The sequence below is a fragment of the Pristis pectinata genome, chromosome 20 (genome assembly GCF_009764475.1).
Source record: "Pristis pectinata isolate sPriPec2 chromosome 20, sPriPec2.1.pri, whole genome shotgun sequence".
Classification (NCBI taxonomy): domain Eukaryota; kingdom Metazoa; phylum Chordata; class Chondrichthyes; order Rhinopristiformes; family Pristidae; genus Pristis; species Pristis pectinata.
In genome coordinates, this window is record NC_067424.1 from 7,710,859 (window position 1) to 7,738,363 (window position 27,505).

A 27,505-nucleotide genomic window follows, 5' to 3' on the forward strand; every position below is an offset into this window, starting at 1 on the left:
CATATGCTGTCAACTCAGGATAATGACCAGTGTCCAGCCCTTGTTGACTGTGTCTTGTTCCATCAGCTCAGGCCCCAACTTCATCTGTGGCACCAGTTCAAGCCGCTTGACCCTGCTTAAACCAGAACACACCTCTTAAAATCAGCTTGTGTAGAGGTAAGAAATGTCAATTGTTTGAAAACTTAGCTTGGAGTGGCCTATATATCCCAGAAGAGCAGATTTACAATTGGACAGACTATCTGTAAAGAATGAATAAATCTGTCTGCCTTTAGTCTTAACTAGATTAGGCAAATCAAACTGGCAAGATTGTTTTGGGGGTCAGATTTTTTGAATGTGTTCAAGACAGTTCTCCAGAAAAATACAGAAGTGAAATACTGCATATTTGGGAGACTGAAAATAGATTTCCAGCATCTGCAGTGTCTCACTTCTGTATTTTTCCAGGAAATGGTAATCTGGCCATAGTAAGCAGTGCTGCTGGTAAATAATAATGGCATCATGCAGAGTAATAGTGGGTCTATGAGGGTGAAATAATGTTGTGCAAAGCTATTTAGAGTTTTTCAGTTGTTAATGTGCAGACTATATAAAGGGGAACTAATGAGTCAGAATAAGATTTGGTATCACTGATTTATATGATGTGAAATTTGATGTGGCAGCAGTACAGTGCACAGACATAAAAATTACTAAATTCCAAAAATAAATAAATAGTGTAAATAAATGGAATAACGAGGTAGTGTTCATGGGTTCATGGATGGTTCAGAAATCTACTGGTGGAGGGGAAGAAACTGTTCCTGAAATATTGAGTGTGGGTCTTCCTCCTCCCTAATTGTAGCAAGGGCATGTCTCGGATGGTGAGGGTCCTTAGTGATGGATACCACATTCTTGAGGTGCCATCTCTGGAAAGTTTCCTGGATGGTGGGATGGGTTGTGCCCATGATGTAGCTGGCTGAGTCTACGACCCTCTGCAGTCTCTTGCAATCCTGTGCATTGGAGCCTCCATACCAGGTTGTGATGCAACCAGTCAGAATGCTCACCACTATTGAAATCTGTAGGATATGATGAATCTGGATTTTCAGATGGTCTTTGATAAGATGCCCAATAAGAGATCATTAAACAAAATTTGAGCACATGGGATTGTCTGTGACATACTGATATGGAATGAGAATTAGTTATTGGATAGGAAACAGAGAGTAGGAATACTCAGGTCATTTTCAGATTGGGAGTCTGTGACTAGAGCAGTGCTGCAGGGTTCAGTGCTGGAGCCGGATGTCCTCACAATCCATATTAATGATTGGGATAAAGGGGCCAAGTGTAAATTAATCAGGTATGTTGTCTGGTGGAGTGAGCTCGGAGGAGGACGCAGGGAGAATTCAAGAGGATTGAGTTAGGCAAAGGGAAAGGGCGACTCTAAGGCAGGTGGAATATAATGTGGAAAATGTGACATTATTCACTCTGTAGAAAAAAAAAATGGAAAGACAGAGTATTTAGTAAATGGTGAGAGATCAAAAAGTGTTGCTGTGCAGAGGGATCTGGGTATCCTTGAACATGAATCACTAAAAGTTCCCAGACAGACAAGAAGCAATTAAGAAGGCAAATGTTGGTCTTCATTGTCTGATAATGTATATAGAAGAATAAAGATGTCTTACTGCAATTATGTATAGTACCAATGATACTGCAGCAATGGGAGCAAAGAAGGGTAGATGCTGGAAATCCAAAACAAAAGTAGAAAGTGCCTGTAGCACTCAACAGGTCGAGGAGCATTTGTGGAGCAAGGAACAGAGTCAACAGCGGCAGCAGGTGGGAAGAGAACAGAGAGTCACCTGACCTGGTGAGGTTTTGTTTCTTTCCCCATTTTGCTCGGAGTTTTTAACCATAAAAGGGAGGTAGTGTCTAGTGGAGCGGCCATCGTTGCAGCGGCTAACGTTGGAGTGGTCAAGAGTTAGAGTGGTAGTTTAGAGGCTTTGACTCAAGAGGCTTTGACTAGAAGAGGCTGAGGCAGAAGTACAGGTAAGAAGAGTAAGTTTCACCCTTTATTGTTGCTGCTGTGGCCTTAGGTTCCCTTAATACAATGTAGGCAGGATGACAGATACGGCAATGGAATGCTCCTCCTGTAGGATGTGGGAATTCAGGGAGTTTGATGGTCTCCCTGATGACTACACATGAGGGAAGTGCAGCCAACTTCAGCTGCTGGAAGACTGGATTAAGGAGCTGGAGCTGGAGTTGGATGAACTAACGTGCATCCGGGAGGCTGAGCGAATCATAGAGAGGACTTTTGAACAGGTGGTTACAATACCCAGATTCAGGTAGTGGATGGGTGAGCACCAAGAGAGGTAGGGGGAGAAAGAAGTCAGTGCAGAGTTCCCCTGTGTCCATACCTCTCAGTAACAAGTATACCCCTTTGGATACTGCTGAGGGGGATGACCTATCGGGGCAAGGCAGCAGCAGCCAGGCCAGTAGCACTGTGGTCAGCTCAGAAGGGAAGGGAGACGTCAGGCAGAGCAATAGTCATAGGGGACTCCATAGTCAGGGGGACAGACAGGAGATTCTGCAGCCACTGAAGAGACGCCAGGATGGTGTGTTACCTCCGGGGTGCTAGGGTTCTGGATGTCTCAGAGTGGTTGCAGAATAGTCTTAAGGGGGAGGGTGAGTAGTCAGAGGTCATGGTGCATATTGGTACCAATGACATAGGCAAGAGAGGGGTAGAGGTCCTGCAAAATGAGTATAGGGAATTAGGAAGGAGGCTGAAGAGCAGGACCTCGAAGGTAGTAATCTCCGGATTACTTCCAGTGCCGTGAGCCAGTGAAGGAAAGAACTGGATGATAGCACAGACAAATGAGTGGCTGGGGAGATGGTGCAGGGGGCAGGGTTTCAAGTTCTTGGATCATTGGAACTACTGGGGAAGGGGTAACCTGTACAAGAGGGTCGGGTTGCGCCTGAACTGGAAGGGAACCAATATCCTGGCAGGGAGGTTCGTCAATGATACTGGGAAACATTTAAACTAGTTCTACAGGGGGATGGAACCTGGAAAGACAGGTCAATAAGTGAGGGAACGGGCAGGAGGGCTGATGTCAGGGAATGTAGTATTAGGCAGATTCCTGATAACAGATGCGATAGGATGAATGGTTTGAAGTGTTCGTACTTTAATGCTCGGAGTAATATGGGCAAGAGTGATGAACGTAGAGCATGGATCAGTACATGGAACTATGATGTTGTGGCCATTACAGCGACTTGGTTGAGGGAGGGACAGGAATGGGTGATTGATGTACCAGGGTTTCGATGTTTTAGGAAGATTAGAGAGGGGGTAAAAGAGGGAGAGGAGTTGCAATGCTAATTAGAGATAATATATCGGCTGCACTCCGGGGAAACATAATGGAGGGCTCGGATACAGAGTCTATATGGGTAGAACTCAGGAATAGGAAGGGTGCAATCACTCTCTTGGTGGGTGTACTATAGATCTCCCAGTAGCCACCAGGACATTGAGGAACGGATATGCAAACAGATTAGGGAAATGTGTAAAAATTACAGGATTGTGGTCATGGGAGACTTCAACTTCCCTGATATAAATTGGGACCTTTTTAGGGCAAGGGGGTTTGATGGGGCAAAATTTGTAAGGTGTATCCAGGAGGGGTTCTTAAGTCAATATGTTGAGAGTCCAACAAGGGGAGAGGCTATTCTGGACCTGTTGGGTAATGAGCCTGGCCAGGTGACTCACCTATCAGTGGGTGAGCAACTGGGGAACAGTGACCACAGCTCACTAACTTTCAGGATAGCTATAGATGATAGGTATGGGGCTAGCAGGAGGGCTAATTATGAAGGCATAAGGCAGGAACTAGGTAGAGTAAACTGGGAAAACCTTTTTGCTCACAAGTCCACGTCGAGCATGTGGAAAGTGTTTAAGGATCAAATTCCCTTAGTACAGGATAGGTATGTCCTGATTAGAAGGAAGGGCATGAACGGAAAAATAAGGGAACCTTGGATGTCCAGAGAAGTAATGAACTTAGTCAAGAAGGAAAAGGACAAGTATGTAGAGCATTGGAAGTTAGGATCAGACGGAGCATGTGAGGACTATAGGGAAGCTAGAAATGAACTTAAGAAAGGAATTAGGAAAGCCAGGAGGGGCCATGAAAAGTCCTTAGCAAGTAGGATTAAGGAGAATCCAAAGGCATTCTATACCTACGTCAGGAATAAGAGGATAACGAGAGAAAGGGTAGGACCACTTAAGGATAAAGAAGGGGAATCTTTGTTTGGATGCAGAGGATGTGGGTAAGGTTCTGAATGAGTATTTCTCTTCAGTATTTACCCGGAAAGGGACATGCAGGATGCAAAAGTTGAAACTGAGGGCAGAAACATGTTTGGGCATTTAGAGGTCAAGGACGAGGTAGTGTTAGATCTCCTAAACAGTATTAAGGTGGATAAGTCCCCGGGGTCCGATGGGATATACCCCAGGTTACTGAGGGAGGCGAGAGAGGAAATTGCTGGGGGCTTGACCAGTATCTTTTGTGTCCTCGTTGACCACGGGTGAGGTCCCGGATGACTGGTGAGTGCCTAACATTGTTCCTCTATTTAAGAAAGGAACAAGGGAAAATCCAGAGAACCATAGAATCCAGGGAAATTGCTGGAGAAAATTCTTACAGATAGGATATACGAGCATCTGGAATCCAATGGCTCGATTTAGGGAAACCCAGCCTGGCTTTGTGCGGAGCAAGTCGTGTCTTACTAACCTGGTTGAGTTTTTTGACAGGGTGACGAGAGAGATTGATGAAGGTAGAGCTGCCGATGTCATCTACATGGACTTCAGTAAGGCATTTGACAAGATCCCACATAATCGGTTAATCAAGAAAGTTCAGATGCATAGGGTCAGTGGAGAATTGGCTGTGTGGATTCAGAACTGGCTTCCCTGTAGAAGACAAAAGGGTGATGGTTGAAGGGACTTATTTGGGCTGGAGGCCTGTGAGCAGTGGTGTTCCGCAGGGATCTGTGCTGGGACATCTGCTGTTTGTGATGTACATAAATGACCTGGATGAGGATGTTGATGGATGGGTTTGTAAGTTTGCAGATGATACCAAGATTGGTGGAGTTGTGAATACTGTAGAAGACTGGCAATGGATACAGCGTGATATAGATCAACTGCAGATGTGGGCAGAGAAATGGCAGATGGAGTTTAACCAGGATAAATGTGAGGTGTTGCACCTTGGTAGGACTAATGTCAGGAGGCCGTACACTTAACAGTGCTGAAGAACAGAGAGATCTTGGGGTGCAAGTCTACGACTCATTGAAAGTGGCTACACAGGTAGACAGGGTGGTTAAGAAGGCTTATGGAATGCTTGCATTTATTAATTGGGGTATTGAGTATAGGTGTCAAGAAGTTATAATGCACCTCTATAGAACTCTGATTAGGCCGCATTTAGAGTATTGCATGCAATTCTGGTCACCTCACTATAGGGAGGATGTTGAGGCTTTAGAGAGGATGCAGAGGAGGTTTACCAGGATGCTACCAAGATTAGAGGGCATGAGCTATCAGGACAGGCTGGACCTGGGCTCTTTTCTCTGGAGCAGCAGAGGCTGAGGGGTGATCTGTTGGAAGTGTATAAAATTATGAGGGGCATAGATAGGGTGGACAAGCAATATCTGTTTCCCATTATTGAGAGATCCAATACCAGAGGGCATGCACTTAAGGTGAGAGGGGGTATGTTCAGAAGAGACGTGAGGGGTACATTTTTTACTGAGAGAGTGGTGGATGCCTGGAATGCGTTGCCTGATAGGGTGGTGGAGGCAAATTCATTGGAGGCTTTTAAGAGGGGCTTGAATGAGCATATGAATGAGAGGAAAATAGAGAGATATGGGCATTCTGTAGGTAGGAGGGAACAGCTATGTCGGCACAACATTGTGGGCCAAAGGGCCTGTTCTGTGCTGTACTGTTCTATGTTCTATGTTCTATGTATTTCAGGTCAATGACTCTCCATCAGAATTGCAAATTGTGAAAACAAGTGTGTGTTAAGTTGCAGAATAGAGGACGGATGGAGAGAACAAAAGTAATGTCTATGATGAGGCACAGAGCAAAGCTGTCAAGATAACCATTAATTTAAATGTTGAAGGTTAGAGGCTTAATAGAAAAGAAAGAAAGGAACAAACAGAAACTGAAATATACAGCAACATCTGTGCAGAAAGGGTTGTGAATTTATGAAACTCGTTGCCACATACAGCTGTGGAGGCCCGATCATTGGGGGCGTTTAAGGAGGAGATTGATAGGTATCTAATTAGTCAAGGTATCAAGCGATATGGGGAAAAGGCCGGAAATTGGGGCTAGATAGGAATAGATTAGTTTAGCTCATGGAACAGACTCGATGGGTTGAATGGCCTACTTCTGCTCTTGTGAACATTGCTGGTTATCTGAAATAGTTGAATCTAATATTGAATCCAGAAGCTGCAATGTGCCCAGACAGAAGGTAAGGTGCTGTTCTTGGAGCTTATGACTTGAGAGCTAGCTGAACTTGTACATTGAACAACTTCAACTCTCGTCCTTTTCCCCAAGTCAAATGCCTAGCTATGGAACTTGTAAGAGCCCAGGCTCTGTCTGTAAGCAGTCCTTGGTTCAGTCCTGTTTAGGCCGGCTGCATCAACTCTTTCTCAGTCCCATTGAGGATTTATTGATGCTTCATTGTGCGTTTGTACAGAACTCCAAAATATCATCACTTTTTCCACTAATTTACATCTTTCTCTCAACTGCACATGGTCCATGTCTGACTCTTCCTTTTCCTCTGTGATATCCCCAGGATTACCTCAATGGTTAAGTTAGCAATTAGTAACCATTATAAGCCCATGGATACCATGACTATATGTCCTCCCACTCCACCTCCTGGAAGGACACCATTCCATTCTTGCACCATCTCAGTTTCTGTCATTTTGGTTTTTATTTTCCACAGCATTGCGTTTAAATTGCTTTTCTTCTTCTTTAACCGTGGCTTCTTCTTCACCATTTTGACGAGGCTTTCACTTCTGCTTTCATCCCAATAAATTCAAGGACAGGCTTCCCCTCCACATTTCAATGGATCTTTCCTTGCAATATCCACCACATTTATTGGGACATGTCTTTTCCTCACCTTCCCTTTTGACATTCCCAAGGGTCAAAAGTCCAAAACAACTCCCTGCTTTGTTCTTCCATTCACAAGAAAGTAGGAGCAGGAGTAGGTCACCAGACCCCTCATGCCTGCCCCACCATTTAATATGATTACGGCTGATTTATATTGGCCCCAACTCCCCTCTGTGCCATTTGTCCATACAGCCCTGTTCATCGACCTGTCAACTATTATCCACATTTATGCTTTCAAACCCCTTGATGATCTTATATGTTTTAATAAGGTCACCCCTTATTCCTGTAAACTCCAAGGAATATAGGGCCAAACTATTTAGTCTCTCTTGAAAGGACAACCTCCTCTTCCCAGGAAACACTTCCCCTCATTAAATTCCATTCTTCAGTCTTTTGCCCACTCACTCGACCTATTTATGTTGTGTGGCAGAATCATGCTGTGTCTCTGGATGGATGGCATCCACGCTGTGATTTGGAGAACAGCTCTTCAGCTACTGGGAAGAGGCATGAGGCAGTCAAGGATGACCCTGGTGATGACTTTCATTGTGACAGTCGGCATGGCGATCCCTTTGTTGTCCCCACAGTTGGACTTGAATCCCATATTGAAGATGGTCATGATTGTGGTATCTGAGGCCCCCTGATATTTCCTCCTCCCCTGGATGTAAACATTGAGACTGTGTATTGGCGAATGAAGTTCACTATTTCCAAAGCAGGAATACCATCTGCTGCTGCGGCCTGTTACTTTTCAGTTGGGATATAAACTTTCAATGACTTGTTGGGCAGGAGTGACAGCGAGGCTGGACTGAATAGGTTGCTGAGGGACTGAGTCAAGGGCACTTTGGTTAAGAACCGAGTCATAGTTGAGGAGGTCTTCCTTGCAATGGGCATTGACTGCCTCTCGCTTCCTGCTGTGTTTACCCCCACTCCTGGCTTTCAGTGATGGAGGGCCTTGGGTGTTTGGGCAGTAGATGGTTTTCACACTGCTGAAGAACCATAAATGTCATTCTTGTCAGTGAGTTGATGAATCTCCGAGGGTCTCTTCATCCATCATCCGTTCTTTATATCATGGGTTTTCTGCTGGATTCTGCCTAGAGGTTCCTTTGGAGCTGTTCCTTTCCCCATAAGGAATGGTGGAGCTTCCTGTTAGGGATTGTTATTTGCAGGACATCTTTCAGGAGTTATGGGATTGGGGTAGCAGCCAGTCAATACAAATGAGAACCAATCTTTAATCTAAATCAGGGATAGGTTCATGAATACACACCATTGTCTGCAGGGAGCCATCTCTCAATACAGTGGTAAAAGAAAGCTGTTATGGGTGTCTGGATTCCCAACAAGGTTGTTTGAATATGCAGAGCTGTTCTCATCAGTTGAGATGTGCTCCCATTGTAAACATGTAATCCTACGGAGCCATATGTCTATACCAAGTATGTTAAAGTAAACTGTAATTGTGACTGACGCTGTATTTAATTACTTACTGTTATCTTCATGCTCAAAAAGTATAAAAATAAATGCACTTTCGAATTCAGAGAGTTTCTCCAGAGATTTTCCAGAGAGTCTCTGTGAGACAGACCCTCACAGATTGCAATTCTGGTTGCCCAATTACAGGAAAGATGTGGTGGCTTTGAAGCAGCTGCAGAAGAGATTCACCAGTATGTTGCCTGATTAGAGAGTATTAGCTGTAAGGACAGGTTGGATAAACTTCAATTGTTTTCTCTGTAGTGTCAGAGGCTGAGGTGAGACCTGACAGAGGTTTACAAAGTTATGAGAATTATATAGTGGGTAGATAGTCAGAGTCTTTCTCTCAGTCTATTTGAAATGTCAAATACTCGAGAACAAAGCTATGGTGAGAGGGGGAAAGTTTAAAGGAGGTGTGTGGATTAAGAGTGCTAGGCGCCTGGAACACACTGCTCGGGCTGCTGGTGGAAGCAGACATGACATTGGCATTTATGAAGCATTTGGACAGGCACATGAACATGTAGGGACTGGAGGGACATGGATTACATGCAGACAGATAGGTTTACTTTAGTTTGGCATCATGATCAGCTCAGATATCATGAGCCGAAGGGCCTGTTGCGGTGCACTGCTCTACGTTCTAATTTCTAATGCCTGCATGTCCTTTGTACTGCCTTCTTTTACCACTGCAGCTCCAGTCTCCGTGTGGTCATTCTAAGCTGCAAAGGACCTCTATATTCAGATGCCTGTGGAGCTGTTCCTTTTCCTTTGAGGAACTGTGAAGCTTTCAATCAAGGAATGCCTTGCATTTGTGGTTAGTTAGCTTATTCTGTTCAAACTAGTTCTGTTTCTTCTTGTTAGAGAAATGAAAGTTTCTTTGCAACTATTGTCCAATTAAGGTAGACTTCAGAGCAGCCCATAAGTTGTGGGCACTTAAATCTTAAGATCATTACCAAACTGACTTATGTTGGGAAATATTTTACAATCATTCTTAAAAGCAAAGATAAACTGACTCAGGAAGGAGGAGGGAATTGCCAAGATTGACATGAAGTGAGAATTATTTTGAGAACAAGGTAACATGGCATTTACAAAATTACAATGTGAACTGGCAAGCTTGCTCAAACATTTCACAAGGACAATTATTAGTTAACCAGTGTTGATCATGCATCTGTCGAGAAACCATGATTTTATTTGAAAATATGCAAGGGAAAAGATATGCAGAGGTGTTCTCATCAGTTAAGATGTGCTCCCATTGTAAACATGTAATCCTACAGACACGTATGCCTACACCAAGTATGTTGAAGTAAACTGCCATTGTAACTGATGCTGTATTTAATCACTTACTGTTATCTTTGTGCTCAAAAAGTATAAAAATAAATGCATTTTCGAATTTAGAGAGTTTCTCTGGAGATTTTCCAGAGAGTCTCTGTGAAAAACTTCTCAAAGCTATAACATTTTGCAACACAAATTTATGGTTCTTAGCTTTCTCATTTCATTGCAACATTTTGCAGAAGTTCCTTGTAACTCAACCCCAGCTTTTGGCCTGCTGGCTTCTATGACGACTAAACAGACTTGTCTGACCTTCAGTTCCCCTTATCTCCTTCCTCATAATTGGTTTCTTGGTTTATTATTATTATTGTCACATGTACTGAGGTAGAGTGAAAACTTCTCTTACCGTTCATACAGATCAATTCATTATTGCAGTGCATTGAGGTAGTACAATGTAAAACAATAACAGAATGTAGAATAATGTGTAACAGCTACAGAGAAGATGCAGGGCAGGTAGACAATAAGGTGCAAGGTCATAACGAGGTAGATTGTGAGATCAAGAGTTCATCTTATTGTACTAGGGAACCATTCAATAGTCTTATAACAGCAGGGTAGGAGCTATCCTTGAGCCTGGTGGTATGTGCTTTCAGGCTTTTGCATCTACTGCCTGATGGGTGAGAGGGAAAGAGAGAATGTCCAGGGTGGTGGGGTCTTTGACTATGCTGGCTGCTTTACTGGGGCAGGAAGAAGTGTAGGCAGAGTCTATGGAGCAAAATCTGGTTTCTGTGATGTGCTGAGCTGTGTCCACAACTCTCTGCAGTTTCTTGCAGTCATGAGCAGAGCAGTTGCTATATCAAGCCGTGATGCATCCAGATAGGATGCTTTCTATGGTGGATTGATAGAAATTGGTAAGGGTCAACGGGTACATGCCAAATTTCTTTTGCCTCCCGAGGAAGTAGAGGTGCTGGTGAGCTTTCTTGGCCTTGGTGTCCACATGATTGAACCAGGGCAGGCTACTGGTGATGTTCACCCTTAGGAACTTGCAGCTCTCAACCCTCTCAACCTCAGCACCATTGATGTAGACAGGAACATGTGCACCGCCCCGCTTCCTGAAGTCAATGACCAGCTCTTTTGTTTTGCTGACATTGAGGGAAAGGTTGTTGTCATGCCAGCATGTTACTAAGCTCTTTATCTCCTTCCTTCACTCTGACTCAGTGTTATTTGAGATACAACCCACTATGGTGGTATCATCTGCAGACTTGAAGGTGGTGTTTGAGCAGAATCTGGCCACACAGTCATGAGTGCATAGGAAGTAGAGTAAGGGGCTGATGATGCAGCCTTGTGGAGCACCTGTGTTAAGAATAATCATGGCAGAGGTGCTGCTGTCAGGAATTCAAGGATCCAGTTCAGATGGAGGTGTTGACTTCCAGTTCTCAGAGTTTGGTGATGAGTTTGCTTAGAATTATAGTATCGAAGGTGGATATTCACGTTTTTTTATTCACACATTTATTAATGAATATCACATTTAGCCAGGACGGTCAGGCTGTTATTGTTCGCCATTAAGCCAACATTCCTCAAGCTGCCATGTTGGCTAGTATCCCATCATGCCTCATCACAACTACAGAGCTTATTTTAAGGTCCAATGTTAATCCTACTAATATAAGTCACCTGCTCCCTCCTTCAGTTCTGCCAGTTAAAGTCCTGGACAGACTTTATCCAGCCCAAGTGGACACGATTTCATCACTTTTGGCCTAACTGATCATTATGCTTTTTTTTAATCTTATGTCATGTTAATACTGAAATAACACAGTTACATTTGTGAACTGAGCTAACGTATATTGCAGATATCTTAACAAAACATAACAGTAATAATTAAGGTACCAAGGCACGAGTTCTGATGAAAGGTCTTTGACTCAAACATGAACTCTGTTTCTCTGTCCACAATTGCTGCCTGACCTACTGCGTGTTTCCGGCATTTGCTGCTTTTATACTAGAAAGATGTTGCCTTCAAATAATATGTTTGAAGCATTATTCTCTCATTGTTGCTGTCTAAATCAGGGGATTTGGTATGGTTCAATTCATAAGTCTATTCATTTGCAGTGTTAATTCTAACAACCTCTGGCTCCCAATCTTGTGGAATTTAGACTGGGAAGGGAGAGGTTTGGGGAGCTTCATTTAATCTTCCAATATTGTCTTTGTCAGATTTCAATGTTAATAATAGGGACCATACACACCATGGGCAGAAAGAGGACAACTGTGGATAAAATAAGCCTTGCCCTCTGCTTCCCTCCCCATTTCCCTGTGTCCTACTAGTCTGTTGTGAGATGGAGTCTGTTCAATCCAAGACTACCAATTAGGAGTGAAAGGAGGTGACGTTAACCATTTCCAACTCAGATGCCATTCAACCCACAGAAATTATTTTACTGAATGAATTTAAAGCCCACAGTTCTTCTCTCATCTTTGGACAGCTGACTGATATTATTCCAGTCATTTTATTGCTGCCCTGTAATCTTCTATTACAAATGGCTGGGGAGAACGGGCAGAAGGAGGGGTGGTGACAGGTGGGTTTGGCTGGGGTGGTTGGTTTGGTAACTGGGATACAGTGCTGGTGGGCATGCACTGTTGGTGTATAACAGTGGGATGCATTACTCCGTATATTGGTCTCTTGTTGCCAGAATGAAACATCAAAAGTTGGGCGCTGAATAAATGAGCTTGTTGCAGCTTGTGGCAGCTTGCGATGGTCAATGAGGTGTGAAACTGCAAGGAAAAGTTGTTACTTTTCTCAGGGTTGATGTGTATCAGGAACCCATGATCCGTGGAGCTTTTAAATGAAAGGGGCTTTTGCAAATGTGAGAAGCTGAACTGCTTGAAAGCAAGAATGATGATTAAGCTGGAAATACTCGTGGACGCTTTGTCTTTATCAGATGCGAAGCAGTGTGGTATAACTTACATTACACAATGGGGGACAGGGAGGGGAAGTATGACTGGAGACTGTTTTTATGCAGAGAACTGTGGTTTGTTGCAATTACATTGCAAGATCCCACTAAGAAGAACACAAGGTGAAGACATCAGGAAAACACTCTGCTTTTCTTTAAACAATGCTGTGGAAATTATTTCTGCCTCAAGGACAGACTGACGAGACTGCAGCATCTTATCAGGAAGCAAGCATTACATTCAGGAGTCACCCACACTGAAGACTGTGCCAAGTCCACGAGGGGGTCTTGATCCCTTGTCCTCCTGACTCAGGGGCTCCTGAATATCCACAGCGTGAAGTTTGGTATACTCCCAGCTGCTGTTGTACCACTGTTGGAGCTGGACCTGTTTAACTTGAGCTTGTTAAAGGTCTGGTTGAAAGTATTGCCTTGAAGTGGAGCCTTTCCCCAACCCAGGGCATTTCAAAATGCTTCACAGACACTGAGAAGGGATATGGTGTAAGATCCCACAGATGTGTTTAAATGTTGCAACAATGTCTACAGGAAGGGCTGCTTTATTAATGGATCTGGACAGCTCAACAGGAAGAGAAAATCTCTGCTCTTCAATTCCAGAAATTTACCAGAATGTGCTTTGAGAGACGTTAGGCTCAATGAAATGTACAAGGTTTAAAGCTGTGTGGCAGTGACTGTGTGTGTGTGTGTGTGAGAGAGAGAGAGAGAGAGAGATGTGTCTGACTTCTTCTCGATTTTCATTGCCCACTGAACTGGCATATTCAAAATACTGTTGTAAAATCAAGATCAGTGTCTCAGCTTTAGCTTAAGAAGATTTGAAAATACCAAAACTAAATGTCTACATGTAGCATTTCATGTTAGTATTAATTTAGCTTGGCTGAAGAACAGAGTGCAGGAGCTGGGATGTTTTGCAGATTCTTATTGTCCCGAGGTAACCTGCATTCTGTGGTGGATGTGAAATTTCATTGAAACTGCTTTTTCACCTGAAATCTTACTAAAATAAAGTTCATCCCATTGTAACTTCTGGAATTGTATTTGACCATCTGGAATTTAATGACCTTGTGACTTAGTCACATTTTAAAGTGTTTATCTAACAGTTGGCAGGTACCAGAGGGGAGAGGAAAAGAGCTGTTTGTTGAGACCAGCATGGGATGGACAGTGAGAAACTTAGCTTTCCCTCAAAGCTGCAACTTCTATTTTTTTTCAGCTGGTATGCTTTTACATTAAAGTTAAGATCTCTCAGCCACCAGGGGTACTGTAGTCACCCAGACAGTCGCCAACAGATGTCAGCAGGTGAACTATTAAGACAGGAGGTGAAGTCAGGAAGGGTGACCTGGTCAGTCACTGCTAAATTATGTCTGAGTTGATGGATCCCAGAGTGGTTGTGAGTACATGCAAGGTCAAGCTCGTAACATCGTAGGATAGGGAAAAAGGAAATGGCATGCTAATACCAACATTCAGATTGAGATTCCTGTAATCTCTCAACCTCAAGTGAAGGTGTTCACAACATAGTAAGGAATTCTATCCTTTTATGTTCATTAAAACTCCCAGTTCAAGACTTCTGCACAGATGGCAATGAGTCACTTGCTAACCCACTGTGAATACAGGAAGGCAGGGGAAACACCAGCCCTACACATAGGTGAATGAGAGTTAGTTTTATCTGATTTGCTTAAAATTCATTTGCTTTCTGTTAGTGGCAAGGAAGGGTTTAAAGTTGTTCAGTGCTGACACTTTGATGCAGCGAAGGTCCATGCCTCCAGACTTGTTCACATGACCACATTGTAACGTGGTTTGTTGGGCAGTTTTTTGAACAGTGATGGGACAGTGGAGGGAGAGGAAACAGGCATTCACTTTGTAAGGTCTGTAGATTCTTCTCTGTGTTGCTGCTTAGTAAGTCATGTTAATGGAATTGAGCTTCTAATCAAACATCCTTTATTCATGGAAAACAATCTTCATCTAACAGAAGGGTTTCAAAAATCGAACCACGTGGCGCTCATTGTTCTAAGGCAAAATGGGCCAAGGAATAGCATGTGGAAATGGGCCAAGTGTAGGCAATTGTGACTCGCTGAGGTAGACAACTTGGTCAGCATGGACGAGTTGGGCCGAGAGGCCTGCTTCCGTGCTGTATAACTCTATGACTATGACACTAGATAAGATAAGATAAAATAAGATATCTTTAGTAGTCACACGTACATCGAAACACACAGTGAGATATATCCTTTGTGTGGAGTATTCTGGGGGCAGCCCACAAGTGTCGCCACGCTTCTGGCGCCAGCATAGCATGCCCACAGCTTCCTAACCCATAGGTCTTTGGAATAGTATAATAATTCCAAGCAGGAGTGGATTGTTTGGCCTCTTCCACCCTCTCTGTCACTCAGTGGGATCATGGCTGATTTGTATCTCAGCACTACTTTCCTGCACTAATCCTATATCCCGTGATGCCCTTCATTTCCAAAAATTTATGGATTCCGGATTTGTATATACCCGGTGACTGAGACTTCCTGGCCTCCTGGTGAGAGCAATCTAAGGATTCACTTGGATCTCTGTGATAAAAGTTCTCCTTATCTCAGTCCTGAATGGCTGACCTTGTGTTTTGAGTCTGTAATCTCTGGGGCTTGATGCCCCTTATATACAGGGGAAACTTCATCCCTGCATCTACACTGTCAAGCCCCATTAGTATATATGGAACCCATTAGGTGCATGGAGTCAATGCCAGCTCTTGGAGAAATCTCATTTATCCTATTCGCCAACCTATTTCCCTGAACCTATACTCTTGCATGTTCCCATTAAATACCCACCTACATAAGGGTAAATCTTACAGCTGCTAATTAACCTACCAACCAACATAACTTTGAGAAGTGGGAGGAAACTGGAGTATCTGGGGGGGAAACCCATGCAATGGCAGGGAGAACATGCACAGTCCATACATTGAAGCTGAGCTGAACCTGGCCCACTGGAGCTGCGAGGCAGCTGCCTCAGCAGTAGCTTCACTCTACCCACTGTTTCCATAAGATCAGCTCTCATTCACCTAAGCACTAGAGAGTACAGACCCAGTCTGCTTAATATTTCCTTATACGACAAAACTACTATCCCAGGAATCAAACTGGTGAATCTTCGCTGCAAGTGCTTCCTTTTCAGACCTACACAACATTCTCGATGCAGTCTCACTAGAACCCTCCATAAATGAAGCATGGTGTCCCTATTCTTGTTCTCAAACCTCTTGCAACAATGACAACATATTGTTTGCCTTCCTAATTGTTGCTGCACTGTAGGTCAACATTCAGTGATTCATGTAGCTGGGTTCTTCTGGACAACAACGCCTGTCAATTTCTTACCACTTAGAAAAAATGTTCTGCATTTCTATTTTTTTCACCTCCTACTATTTCACATGTTCCATTTCCCACATCCTTGTGCATTCACTTATCCTTACTGTATCCCACGAGGACTCTCTGTATCCTCTCCATGGCTCACACTATCATCCAGCTCATGACCCTGTGTTCTCTGCATGGTCAAAATATTCCCAGAGTCAAAGATATCTCCAGAGATAAGAAACTTGGTATATCGTATGTCATTATGCATTATATTGCAGAAACATTCCCTTCATAAGTACCCGTTCATCATATTCATTATTCAATAGTTGTGATCTACCCCTTTGTTTTATTGATTACGGTGGGTGGACAACATCTAATCCTCTTTTACTTTCCGTTCATTTATGAGACATAGAACTTAGAAAAGAACAGCACTGGAACAGGCCCTTCAGCCCACAATGTTATGTTGAACTAATTTAGTAATCAAATGCCCAAATCAACTAATCCCTTCTGCCTACACAATGTCCATATCCTTCCACTTTCTGCACATCCATTTGCCTATCTAAGACCGTCTTGAATGCCTCTATCATATTTGCCTCCATCACCACCACAGGCAGCTCATTCCAGGCACCCACCACTCCCTGTATAAAAAAACCTGCCTTGCACATCTCCTTTGAACTTACCCCCCTCTCACCTTAAATGCATGCCCTCTGGTAACGGACATTTCAACCCTGGGAAAAAGATACTGGTTGTCTACTCTATCTATGCCTATCATAATCTTATAAACCTCTATCAGACCTCAAACCTCAGCCTCCATTGCTCCAGAGAAAACAACTGATTTTGTCCAACCTCCCCCGATAGCATGTGCCATCTAATCCAGGCAGCATCCTGCGAAACCTCTTCTGCACCCTCTCCAAAGCCTCCGCTTCTTTCCCTTAATGGGGTGACCAGAACTGAATGCAATACTCCAGATGTGGCCTAACTAGAGTTTTATAAATCTGCAACATAACTTCCTGATTCCTGAACTTAGTTCCTCGACTATTACGGCAAACATGCCACATGCCTTCTTTACCACCCTATCAACCTGTGCAGCCAGGGAGCTATGGACTTGGACCTCAAGATCCTCCTGCACATCAACACTGTTAAGGCTCTTGCCGTCAACAATGTACTGCCTTTTTACATTTGATCTCCCAAAGTGCAACACTTCACATTTGGCTGGGTTAAACTCCACCGGCCATTTCCCCACCCATATCTGCAACTGATCTATATCCCGTTGCTTCCTTTAGTAGGCTTCTACACTATCCACAACACCATCAATCTTCATATCATCTGCAATCTTACTAACCCACCCATCTAAGTTTTCATCCAGGTCATTTATATACTGTATATCACAAACAGCAGAGGTCCCTGTACTGATCCCTGCAGAACACCACTAGTCACAGACCTCCTGCCAGAATAAGTCCCATCAACCACTACCCTCTGTCTTGTATGGACAAGCCAATTCTGAATCCAAACAGCGAATTCACCGTGGATCCCATGTATCTTAATCTTCTGGATGAGCCTCCCATGAGCGACCTTGTCAAATGCCTTACTAAAATCCATGTAAACAACATCCACAGCTCTACCTTCATCAATCACCCTCGTCCCCTCCTCGAAAAACTCAATTAAGTTAGTAAGACAAGTCATCATTGCCAAGATTAGCATCCCAATCTTATCCTTTGTCAATATGGGAAGTAATCAATTACTTTTCCCATTTCCATGTCACTAGTGATGCAAATGGAGACTTGGTTTAGATCTCTGGCAGTTCTGAGATTGACACACTCTTCACTGAAGTGTCCATTGAATTATGTGCTCAAGTGCTGTAGCAGGATCTGAACCCATAACTTTTAGCTGTAGAGTCAGAATGTTTGTGCTGAGCTCAGTCTGATGCATGGCAGGAGTTATGCCGGGTCAGGTAGGAGAGTGGACACTGCAACATTCAGTACTGGAAGCAAAACCACTGTCATTTGCATAGATGGCCTAGACTGAGAAAATTAATGGCCATTGATTACATTTGCCAATGATGGGGAACTGGGAAGCAGGTTGAATTTGTTTAAAAAGGCTTTATAATGTAACTATGTGCATAGATTGTGGCAGAGGAAACTCAATACAACAGTGAAGTGAAGTTGGAGTAAGAAGCAACTCAGGTTCAGGTAAATGGTTTTCCTAAGGAGCAACGGTGGCATATATTGCCCATGCAGAGTCCTGTGGAGTGCCAGGAGAGGGAACTTTCTGACTGGCTCTTGGTCTGTTGCTTTGAAATTTAACATCTATGTAGGTGACAGGGGTCTCATCGCTAACGGAGTGCTCCGCTGTTGATGCCATTTGAAGTTCTGCATACACAATTCCATTTTCATTGTTAGCCATCTGGGCAGCTGCCTTGCTGTTTCGAGGTTTCAGTGGAGTTTCATAAACGGTGTTCCCTTCCAGTGCTGCCAATTCCTAAAATATATTAAAAAAATCAAAGATCCAATTTACGTCTGATGACTGTAAAAGGTGTAATCAACTGGTGTGAGTGGAAGTCTATTTCAAAACAGTTCTCAAACAGAACTGGACTCAACAAGCCTTTGCCGTAGTTTACTTTGAACACGTTATTCACCTGCATTAACTTGTATTCTTCTCTTACCCATTTAATTATCCAGTTTTCCCTTTAATACCTCTTCGATATTCACTTCAACTACTCCCCATGGTAACTAGATCCACAATCTCATCAAAATTCAGGAATGGATCTTCTTCATTAATTCCCAGATGGGCTTATTACTGCCCTGCTTTCACCCACAGAGCAGAAATTTGATACATTCTCACTTGCATAGTAACCTTTGGAAAAGTGGAGAGGCAGCTGATACAATTGAGATTTTGAAGCTAATAGACAAGTTTGATCCAAATTACCAAATGTGGCAAAAGATTCACTCAGTTGGGATGCCCTGTTGAAAATTCATAATATGGTCATACAGAACAAGCATGTCACACATTGTGGAAAATGTTACAAAGACTATTGACGATAGACCTAAGAAACAATAAGATTTGGAGTGTTGTCAGGATTGAGAGGTGGGTGGATGAGGTCAGTGCGTGAGCACAGAACGGATAAATTGGTTGCCATGAGTGGACTTTCCATGTTTTTTCATGATCTTCCTCGAGTGTTTGTGTCTCGGTGTGAATATGTGAAATGTCGACAGAAAAAACATTGAACCCGAAGGCAGGGGTACACAATTAGCAAGGTCCCAGTTCGAGACATGGCTAAGTACACTTCAGGCCTTTCAGTAATGATATTGGGGCTTACAAGGACAATTGGAACCATTATGAGGCTTATTTCAGTAAATATCATGGATTTTTTAAGGAAAAGCTGGATAAGCACAAGAGGGAGAGAGGACCAGAAGGATCTGCTGATGGCGTTCGATGAAGAGAGACAGGAGGATGTTTGTGTATTGTATCAACACTGAAGCAAATTAGTTGGACTGAAAGGCCTGTGAAATCCCATGTGATCTGATTTTGTAAATCCTCAATTATTTGGAGACTTTGTACTTCATGTCTTTACCTGGATTTCATTGTTGCCTCCTCTGGGAGATGTGTTGCACTTGGATTCTGGAAAATACAAAGTTTCTATTGAAAGGGCCATGTCAGGAGCATGTTTATACATCCATGTGTTGCATATAGAACCTTATATACATGAGGACCTCAGTTGCGACATAGGCACATTTCCCCACACAGGCCACAAATCTGCTCTGGTTACTGCACAGAAGATTTACAAAGGATCAGGGACCTTCATCTTCACTGTGTGATGAAGCAGATCACCTGACAATAGTTGCAGCTGCCCCATTGTAAAGCTATCAACTTTGACAGGGCTCTGTGCTAGATTGTCCCTCAAGTAGAAGATACAAATTACATGAAAAAATACCTCACTTTTTGATTTGCCACATTACAGACTCTGGATTCTACACTGAATTCAACAGTATCATATAATAATTTTGGTCTTCCCATTTGCACCACTTCTGGGCTAATCTTTTATTCATTAATCTTATTTTCTGCCTTAGATATCATTGTTTTTGACCATTATTTTCTTCTGCCTTCCATCTTATCAGCGACCATCCCTTCTGTTTTACTCTCCCGTCCTACTTCAGCACCTGTAGACTTCTTCATCTCTTACCCCTTCCAGATATGTTGAGAGATCGTTGATTTGAAGCATTAGCTATTTCTCCCTCAACAGTTGCTGCCTAAACCATTGAGATTCCCTGGTAATTTCGGTTTATATTTCGGATATTCGTCATCGAGTGAACTTCACTGTGGAAAAGATTGCTCCCTCTTTGCAACACACAGGGCAGTGTGAGGGGAGGGTGGCACAATTCTACACTGATATTGGATTGAAGTTGCTGATCTATTGGGAAATGGGAGAAAAGTCAGGAAATACATCATGGGAGAAATCAAAGTGTCAAACAATATCGCCGTCAGCTGTTGGGTTACTCTGTCAGCCCATGAGTTGGGGCTTACAAGGACAGTACCTTTCAACTATCAGAAGCTATTTCCTCTTCTAAAGTAAAGCATATTACCAGCAGAAACTATTTAAACTGTGTCCTACATCAGGTTACAAAATGCAGTCAGAAGAGACTTTATCATCTGGAGGAAACAGAACTCAAAACTGACTACAGAAGCTACTTCTGATAAAACCAAGGGGACTCTCCAGTGTGAAGGTGTGAGTAGAGGACACTTATAATACATTAATTACTTCTTTAGGAATTGGTAAATTGGTTTATTATTCTCACATGGTTTAGTGAAAAACTTTGTCTTGCATGCCATCCATACAGATCATTACACTACAAAAGTGAAATGATCATTGAAGTAGTACAAGGGAAAAGCAATAACAGAATGCAGAATAAAGTGTTACAGTTACAGAGAAAGTGCAGTACAGGCAGACATTAAGGTGCAAGACCATAATGAAATAGATTGTGAGGTCAAGAGTCCATCTTATCATACAAGGAGACCATTCAATAGTCTTATAACAGTGAGATAGAAGCTGTCCTTGAGCCTAGTGGTACGTGCTCTCACCCTTTTGTATCTTATGCCTGATGGGAGAGGGGAGAAGTGAGAATGTATGGGGTGGGTGGGGTCTTTGATAATCTTGGCTGCTTTACTGAGGCAGGGAGAAGTGTAGACAAAGTCCGTGGTGCTGACGCTGGTTTCCGTGATATGCTGAGCTGTGTCCACTACTCTCTGCATTTTGCTGCAGTCATGGGCACAGCAGTTGCCATACCAAGCCCTGATGCATCCGGATAGAATGCTTTCTATAGTGCATCGATAAACATTGGTTAGTGTCGAAGGGAACATGCCAAATTTCTTTAGCCTCCTGAGGAAGTAGAGGTGCTGGTGAGCTTTCTTGGCTGTGGCATCTATGTGTTTGGACCAGGACAGGCTATTGGTGATGTTCACTCCCTGGAACGTGAAGCTCTCGACCCTCTTGACCTATGTACACCATCCCCTTTCCTGAAGTCAATCACCAGCTCTTTTGTTTTGCTGACAGTGAGTTGTTGTCACGACTCCATGTCACAAAGGTCCATTTCACCTTCCTGTATGACTCATCGTTATTTGAGATACAGCCCACTACGGAGGTATCATCTGCAAACTTGGAGATGGAGTTAGAGCAGAATATGGCCATGCAGTCATGAATACATGGGGAGTAGAGTAGAGGGCTGAGGACACAGCCTCGTGGGTCATAATCATGGTGTTGAGAATAGTCATGCCGGAGGTATTGCTGCCTATCCTCACTGATTGCTGTCTGTTAGTCTGTTGATCAGAAAGTCAAGGATCCAGTTGCAGAGGGAGGTGTTGAGTCCCAGGTCACGGAGTTTGGTGATGAGGTTGCTTGGAATTATAGTATTGAAGGCAGAGCTGTAGTTAATAAACGATAGTCTAACTTAGGTGTCTTTACTGTCCAGATGCTGCAGAATTTGAAAGTATGGAGGATACACTGTTAAGGTTCTCAATGATCCACTGGAGTCTGTTCGCACACTTTATATGTTCTTTATAATCTCACCTCATGTAATTTTGAGCCACAGCCAAGAAAGTTTACCAGCACTTTAATCCTGAGTCTTGGTTGACGAGAACCAATTACAGTCACTTAGCACCTTGCAGCAAACAATCACGTATATCATGAAAGGGGGATGAAAGAAAAGTAGAAACTCACTCCTGTTTTTACGCTTCAGGCACCAAAGTAGGCAAGTGAAGATCACCATGAGAAGAATCCCACTGACACTGAGCACAATGATGTAAATGGATCTGTGGGACAGAGAATTAGAGAGGGTCAGCCCTGGTTCACCTTTGATTCATGGCCATTGGTAAAGAACAGAAGTCTGGCATTTACATGGCAACTTTCACAGGAGAGTCCCACAAACAACAATGTGATAATTACCAATGACAGAGAAATTAGTTAAAGAAATTATTGTCCATGCCTTCCAAAGAATGCTTCCCTGCTTCTTTCTGAGTTTTGCGTGGGATCTCTTACATCCACCTGAGAAGATTTATTGAGGGCCTTTTATCTGGCAGGTGGCACTGCTGACCACACAGCTCTCCCTCAGAACAGCAGTCACCAAGATTTGACAGGTATTTGCAGCTGGACTTGAACCCACCATTTTGTGAACATGGCTGCAGAAGCTGCTCCAACCTCACTGGAGAGGCTCCCCATGGCTCTCCTAAATCCCACTGTGGGGAAGGGATGGAGGGGGCAGAACAAACCAGGCCCACGAAGCTGATGAAAACTCATTCACTATTGGCAAAACCTCAGCCGCAACACAGTTGGCTATCCAACTGGTGAAAATGATGAAGGTTAATGATTTGTAGAGAACGTTCAAAAAACCAGTGAAAGTGAAACAATTTTAAATAAATCAGAAATTAATGTAAATTTTCAAAAAATCAAATAATTAAAAATGCTTGAGCACTTGTGTGTGAGAATCTGAATAGTAGTTGTGTTGTGGGAAGATGCAGGGGCAATATCTACAGACTTCATTGAAAACACTCACGCCTTTACAATATAATAAATGAAACACTGCACTTGCTCAAAACCAGCTCTCATCCAAAGTCAATGCCAACTCCATCTCCACAAAGCTTAACACAGGTTTGGACATTGGTTGTTGTTATTTCAGTGGTGCCTGATCAAAATTTGTTCTTTAACATGACTGTGGAACACCTTCAACAGACACAGAAGAAGACCCACCACAACCTCCTCAGGGCAAAGAGTGTGGCATCATGTGCCCTCCTTCCAGGAGCACACTTTAGGAGGAGACATTTCCTGCAGTTGCAGTGACAGAGAGTGAGAATTTGTCCAATCCTGCAAGGTGTTTCTCACAAGTGATATCAAGGTCAGTGCCTGTAGTTATAATTTATCAGGACGTTTCCTGTCAATGCCACATCAGAGCAAGCCACAGCAAGGCAAAGCAGCATTTCTTTATCATTCATTCAAGGGATGTGGGCTTCACAGACTGTACCAGCATTTAATTGCCCATCCCCATTTGCTCTTGAGGAGGAGGTGGTGAGCTGCCTTCTTGTACCGCTGCAGTTCTTGAGGAGTGGGGATACCCACAATGATGTCCAGGAGAGAGTTCAAGGAATTTGACCTTGTGACAGGGAAGGAATGGTGATACATTTCCAAGTCAGGATGGGGTGTGGCTTGGAGGGCAACTTTTAGGTGTTGGTGCTCCCCATGCTTTCACTGCGTTTGTCCTTTGAGCTGGTAAAAGTTGTTGGTTTGGAAGGTGCTGTCTAAGGAGTCTTGACGAGTTGCTGCAATGCATCCTGTAGATGGTACAACCTGCTGCTACTGTGTAGGGCTGCCTCCAGGAACACTCTCTCCAAAAGATGCATTTCACTGTGTGTTTCGGTGTACATGTGACTCATAAAGATATCTTATCAGTGGTGGAGTGAGTGAATGGTTGTGGATGTGGTGCCTATCAAGCAGGCTGCTATGTTCTGTATGGTGTTAAGCTTCTTCAATGTTGAAGCTGCACTCATCCAGGCAAGTGCAGAGTGTTCCATCACACTCCTGTCTTGATCTTTGTAGATGGTGGACTGACATTGGGGAATAGGAGGTGAATTTACTCATAGTAGGATTCCTAGCCTCTGACCTGCTCTAGTAGCCATGTTGTGTAGACGGCTATTCCACTTCAGTTTCTGGTCAATGGTAACCGCTAGGACATTGATAATGGGGGGAATGAGTGTTGGTAATTCTATTGAATGTCAGGGAGTGATAGCTAGTTTTTCTCTTTGTTGGATATTGTCATTGCCTGGCACTTGTGTGGCATGAACGTTACTTGCCACCTATCAGCCCAGGCCTGGATATTGTCCAGGTCTTACTGCATTTGGTTGTGGACTGCTTCATTATCTGAGGAGTTGCAAGTGGTGCTGAACATTGTGCAATTATCAGTGAACATCCCCAGTGACCTTCCTTACAATTGAAGGAAGATCATTGATGAAGCAGCTGAAGATGATTGGGCACGGGACACTACCCTAAGGAACTCCTGCGGAGGTGTCCTGTGACTGAGATGGTTGACCTCTGACCATTACAACTTTGTGCTGGGTATGATTCCAACCAGTGGAAGGATTTCCCCTGATTTCTGTTGACTCCAGTTTAGGCAGGGCTCCTTGATGCCACGCTCAATCAAATGCTGCCATTGTGTCAACGGCAGTTATTCTCACTTATGGAGTTTAGCTCTTTTGTCCATGGTTGGACTATGGCTGTAATGAGGTCAGGAGCAGAGTGACTTTGGTGGAACCCAAAGGGAGCTTCTGTGAGCACATTGTTGCTGGGCAAGTGCCAGTTGAAAGCACCATCAATCATCTCTTCTATCATTTTGCTGGTGGTTAAGAGTAGACTAGTGGGGCAGCAGTTGGCCAGGTTGAAGATGTCCTACCTCTTGTGGACAGGACATACCTGGGCGATTTTCCACATTGTCAGATTGATGCCAGTGTTGCAGCTATACTGGAACAGCTTGGCCAAGTGTGTGGCAGATTCTGGAGCACAAATCTTCAATACTATTGCCGGAATTTTGTCAGTGCCCACAGCCTTTGCTGTATCCAAAGCATAGCTTGGGTTTGGCAAGTACAACTCACATCAGAGCATGGGATGGGGTTAGTAATGGAGCAGTCATGGTGAATACTGCAGAGAGCACCCCCGAGGGGCGGCAAATGAAGGAACTTGTTCTTCATTGACAACAACAGACACAAACATCAGCGTGCTGTAAACCTGGCAGCATTTCTGTTCTGATAAATATTATTATTATTCTTCCAAAATAATGCATGATTTTCACTGTTTGTGCCTAAGTTGTGCCTAAGGATATTTCGGGAGACTAATTTGCCTTTGGGTGTCCAGCTTTAAGCATGTACGGGAGCATGAGTTATACTCAGTTCCCAATATTCGGTCTGATAGAATTCAATAGTTCCACAGACATTTAGCACCAGCAACGATGGAGGAATTTCTAAACCAATAAACTCTCATATTGAAGCTGGACCAATCAAAACACCAGTGAAGAGAACATTGTACCTTTCAAAGAAACTGGACTGAGTAGGTTCCAATAGACTCTCATTGGATCTTATTTCCTCATTTGTAGAAAGCACAATTGTTGTTGATTCTGATGTAGAGTTTTCAGGTCCTGTTGAGACAAAGAAATAAAGTTCAGTTTCACCTGTTTTTCACTCGCAGTCGATCAAGAGAGTGCGATTGTCAGACAGAAGCTCTTTCCAAGAGTGAAGTGCTGATTGGTTTCACTTGACTGTTCGCCACATTTACTGATAATTTCTGTTTCCTTCCCATTTTTGAGCACTGGTAATGAAGATATGCTGCTGGTGAAGCTAAAAGGCCTGGATTGGTGGGACTGCAATCCTACTTCATTCTGTGTAAACATAAGGAAAAGTTCCAGCCAGGAAGCTGACCTCCACCAGCACTGGGAGATCTATTTCTGGGGCCCCAGCACCCAATGGAGGGATGGATGCAGACATGCATTGTGAGTATGGGCAGACGTTGGATCAGCTGCAGTTAAGATAAGATATCTTTATTAGTCACATGTACATCGAAATACACAGTGAAGTGCATCTTTTGTGTAGAGTATTCTGGAGGCGGCCCGCAAGTGTTGCCATGCTTCCAGTGCCAACATAGCATGCCCACAACTTCCTAACCCGTATGTCTTTGGAATGTGGGAGGAAACCAGAGCACCCGGAGGAAATCCAAGCAGATACTGGGAGAATGTACAAACTCCTTACAGACAGTGGCCAGAATTGAACCCAGGTCGCTGGCGCTGTAATAGCATTATGCTAACCGCTACACTACTGTGCCTGCCCAGACTGCCCATACAGTTGTTGATAATCACTGGACAATGCAGATGAAATTCTCATGGAAAGGAGCAACCCTGTTAATGGCAGGCAAATGTGGCATCAGCAGATCAAACAATTGTTCAACGTTACTGGTTCCCTCCCTCTAAGCTTGCAATTTTGACAAAAGTTTCAACTACCAGCAGAGGATATTGCAAAATCCTGATAGTAATTTTCTGAGTGTTTCAACATTCTGAGTGTGTTGCTGGAGGGTGAGTTTCTACACCCCGTGGATATTTGGCTCAAGAGGTGCTTAGTGAATATTTATTTGTAAAATTAAGAAAAGAAACTTGCACTGCAGCCTTGTTCTCAGCTAAGATCTAAACAATGAACCCTTATCCTGACACTAACCCCATTCCAGACCATCCAGCCTGAGGAAACATCAACATCAACTCTGTCATTTCCTCTTAGAATCCTGTGAGATGCATCCTATTCCATATTCCCTCACAGGCAATCACATCCCAGAAATTAAACTTGTGATTCTGCTCTGCACTTCCTCTGAGGTAAGTATGTACTTCCTTAGGTGCGGAGACCAAAGTGCACACATGATTCCAGATGTGACCTCACCAGTGCCTTGTATAATTGCACCAAGACTTCATTACCCTTCCAGCCAAATCCAAGGCATCATTTGTCTTCCTAACTGCTTGCTGCGAGTAAAAGTGAGTTTTCTGTATTTTGGGCTCCAACACACAAAGATTCCTCTCTCCACCACATTATGTTGATGTTGTGCAATTGAAACATACTTTTCCTGGATTAAAATGGTAACTCCCATTTCCAGCTTATTTTCTGCCCAATATTCAAAGGGGAGCTCCTTAACATGAGTCATACATTTGACACATTTCATGACAGGGTTCATCACATGACATCATTCCACTCACAATGTTCCTTGTGGAGCATTGCCAGGGAAAATAGGCCACATTATTTACAGGACTGACCTTAACCACCCGATTATTAATTAACCTTTTCTCATTACACAATAGTTGGTCCAAAATAGCTTCTTCCCCCGTTGGTTCCTCACCATACTACTCTAGAAAACCAATCCTAAATCATCCACAAACTCT

At 43.4% G+C, this 27,505-nt stretch overlaps 1 protein-coding gene across 1 annotated transcript in view; it reads right to left on the minus strand.

Annotated features, from left to right (window-relative positions):
* Positions 1-27,505, minus strand: part of LOC127581021 (uncharacterized) — a 151,421-nt gene that overhangs the window by 40,678 nt on the left and 83,238 nt on the right. The window contains exons 13-16 of the mRNA XM_052035079.1: positions 25,621-25,729; positions 22,273-22,364; positions 19,633-19,679; positions 18,269-18,539 (exon numbers count right to left, since the gene is read on the minus strand). Of these exons, the coding sequence (XP_051891039.1) occupies positions 18,269-18,539; positions 19,633-19,679; positions 22,273-22,364; positions 25,621-25,729 (519 nt within the window). The remainder of the gene's footprint in view (positions 1-18,268; positions 18,540-19,632; positions 19,680-22,272; positions 22,365-25,620; positions 25,730-27,505) is intronic.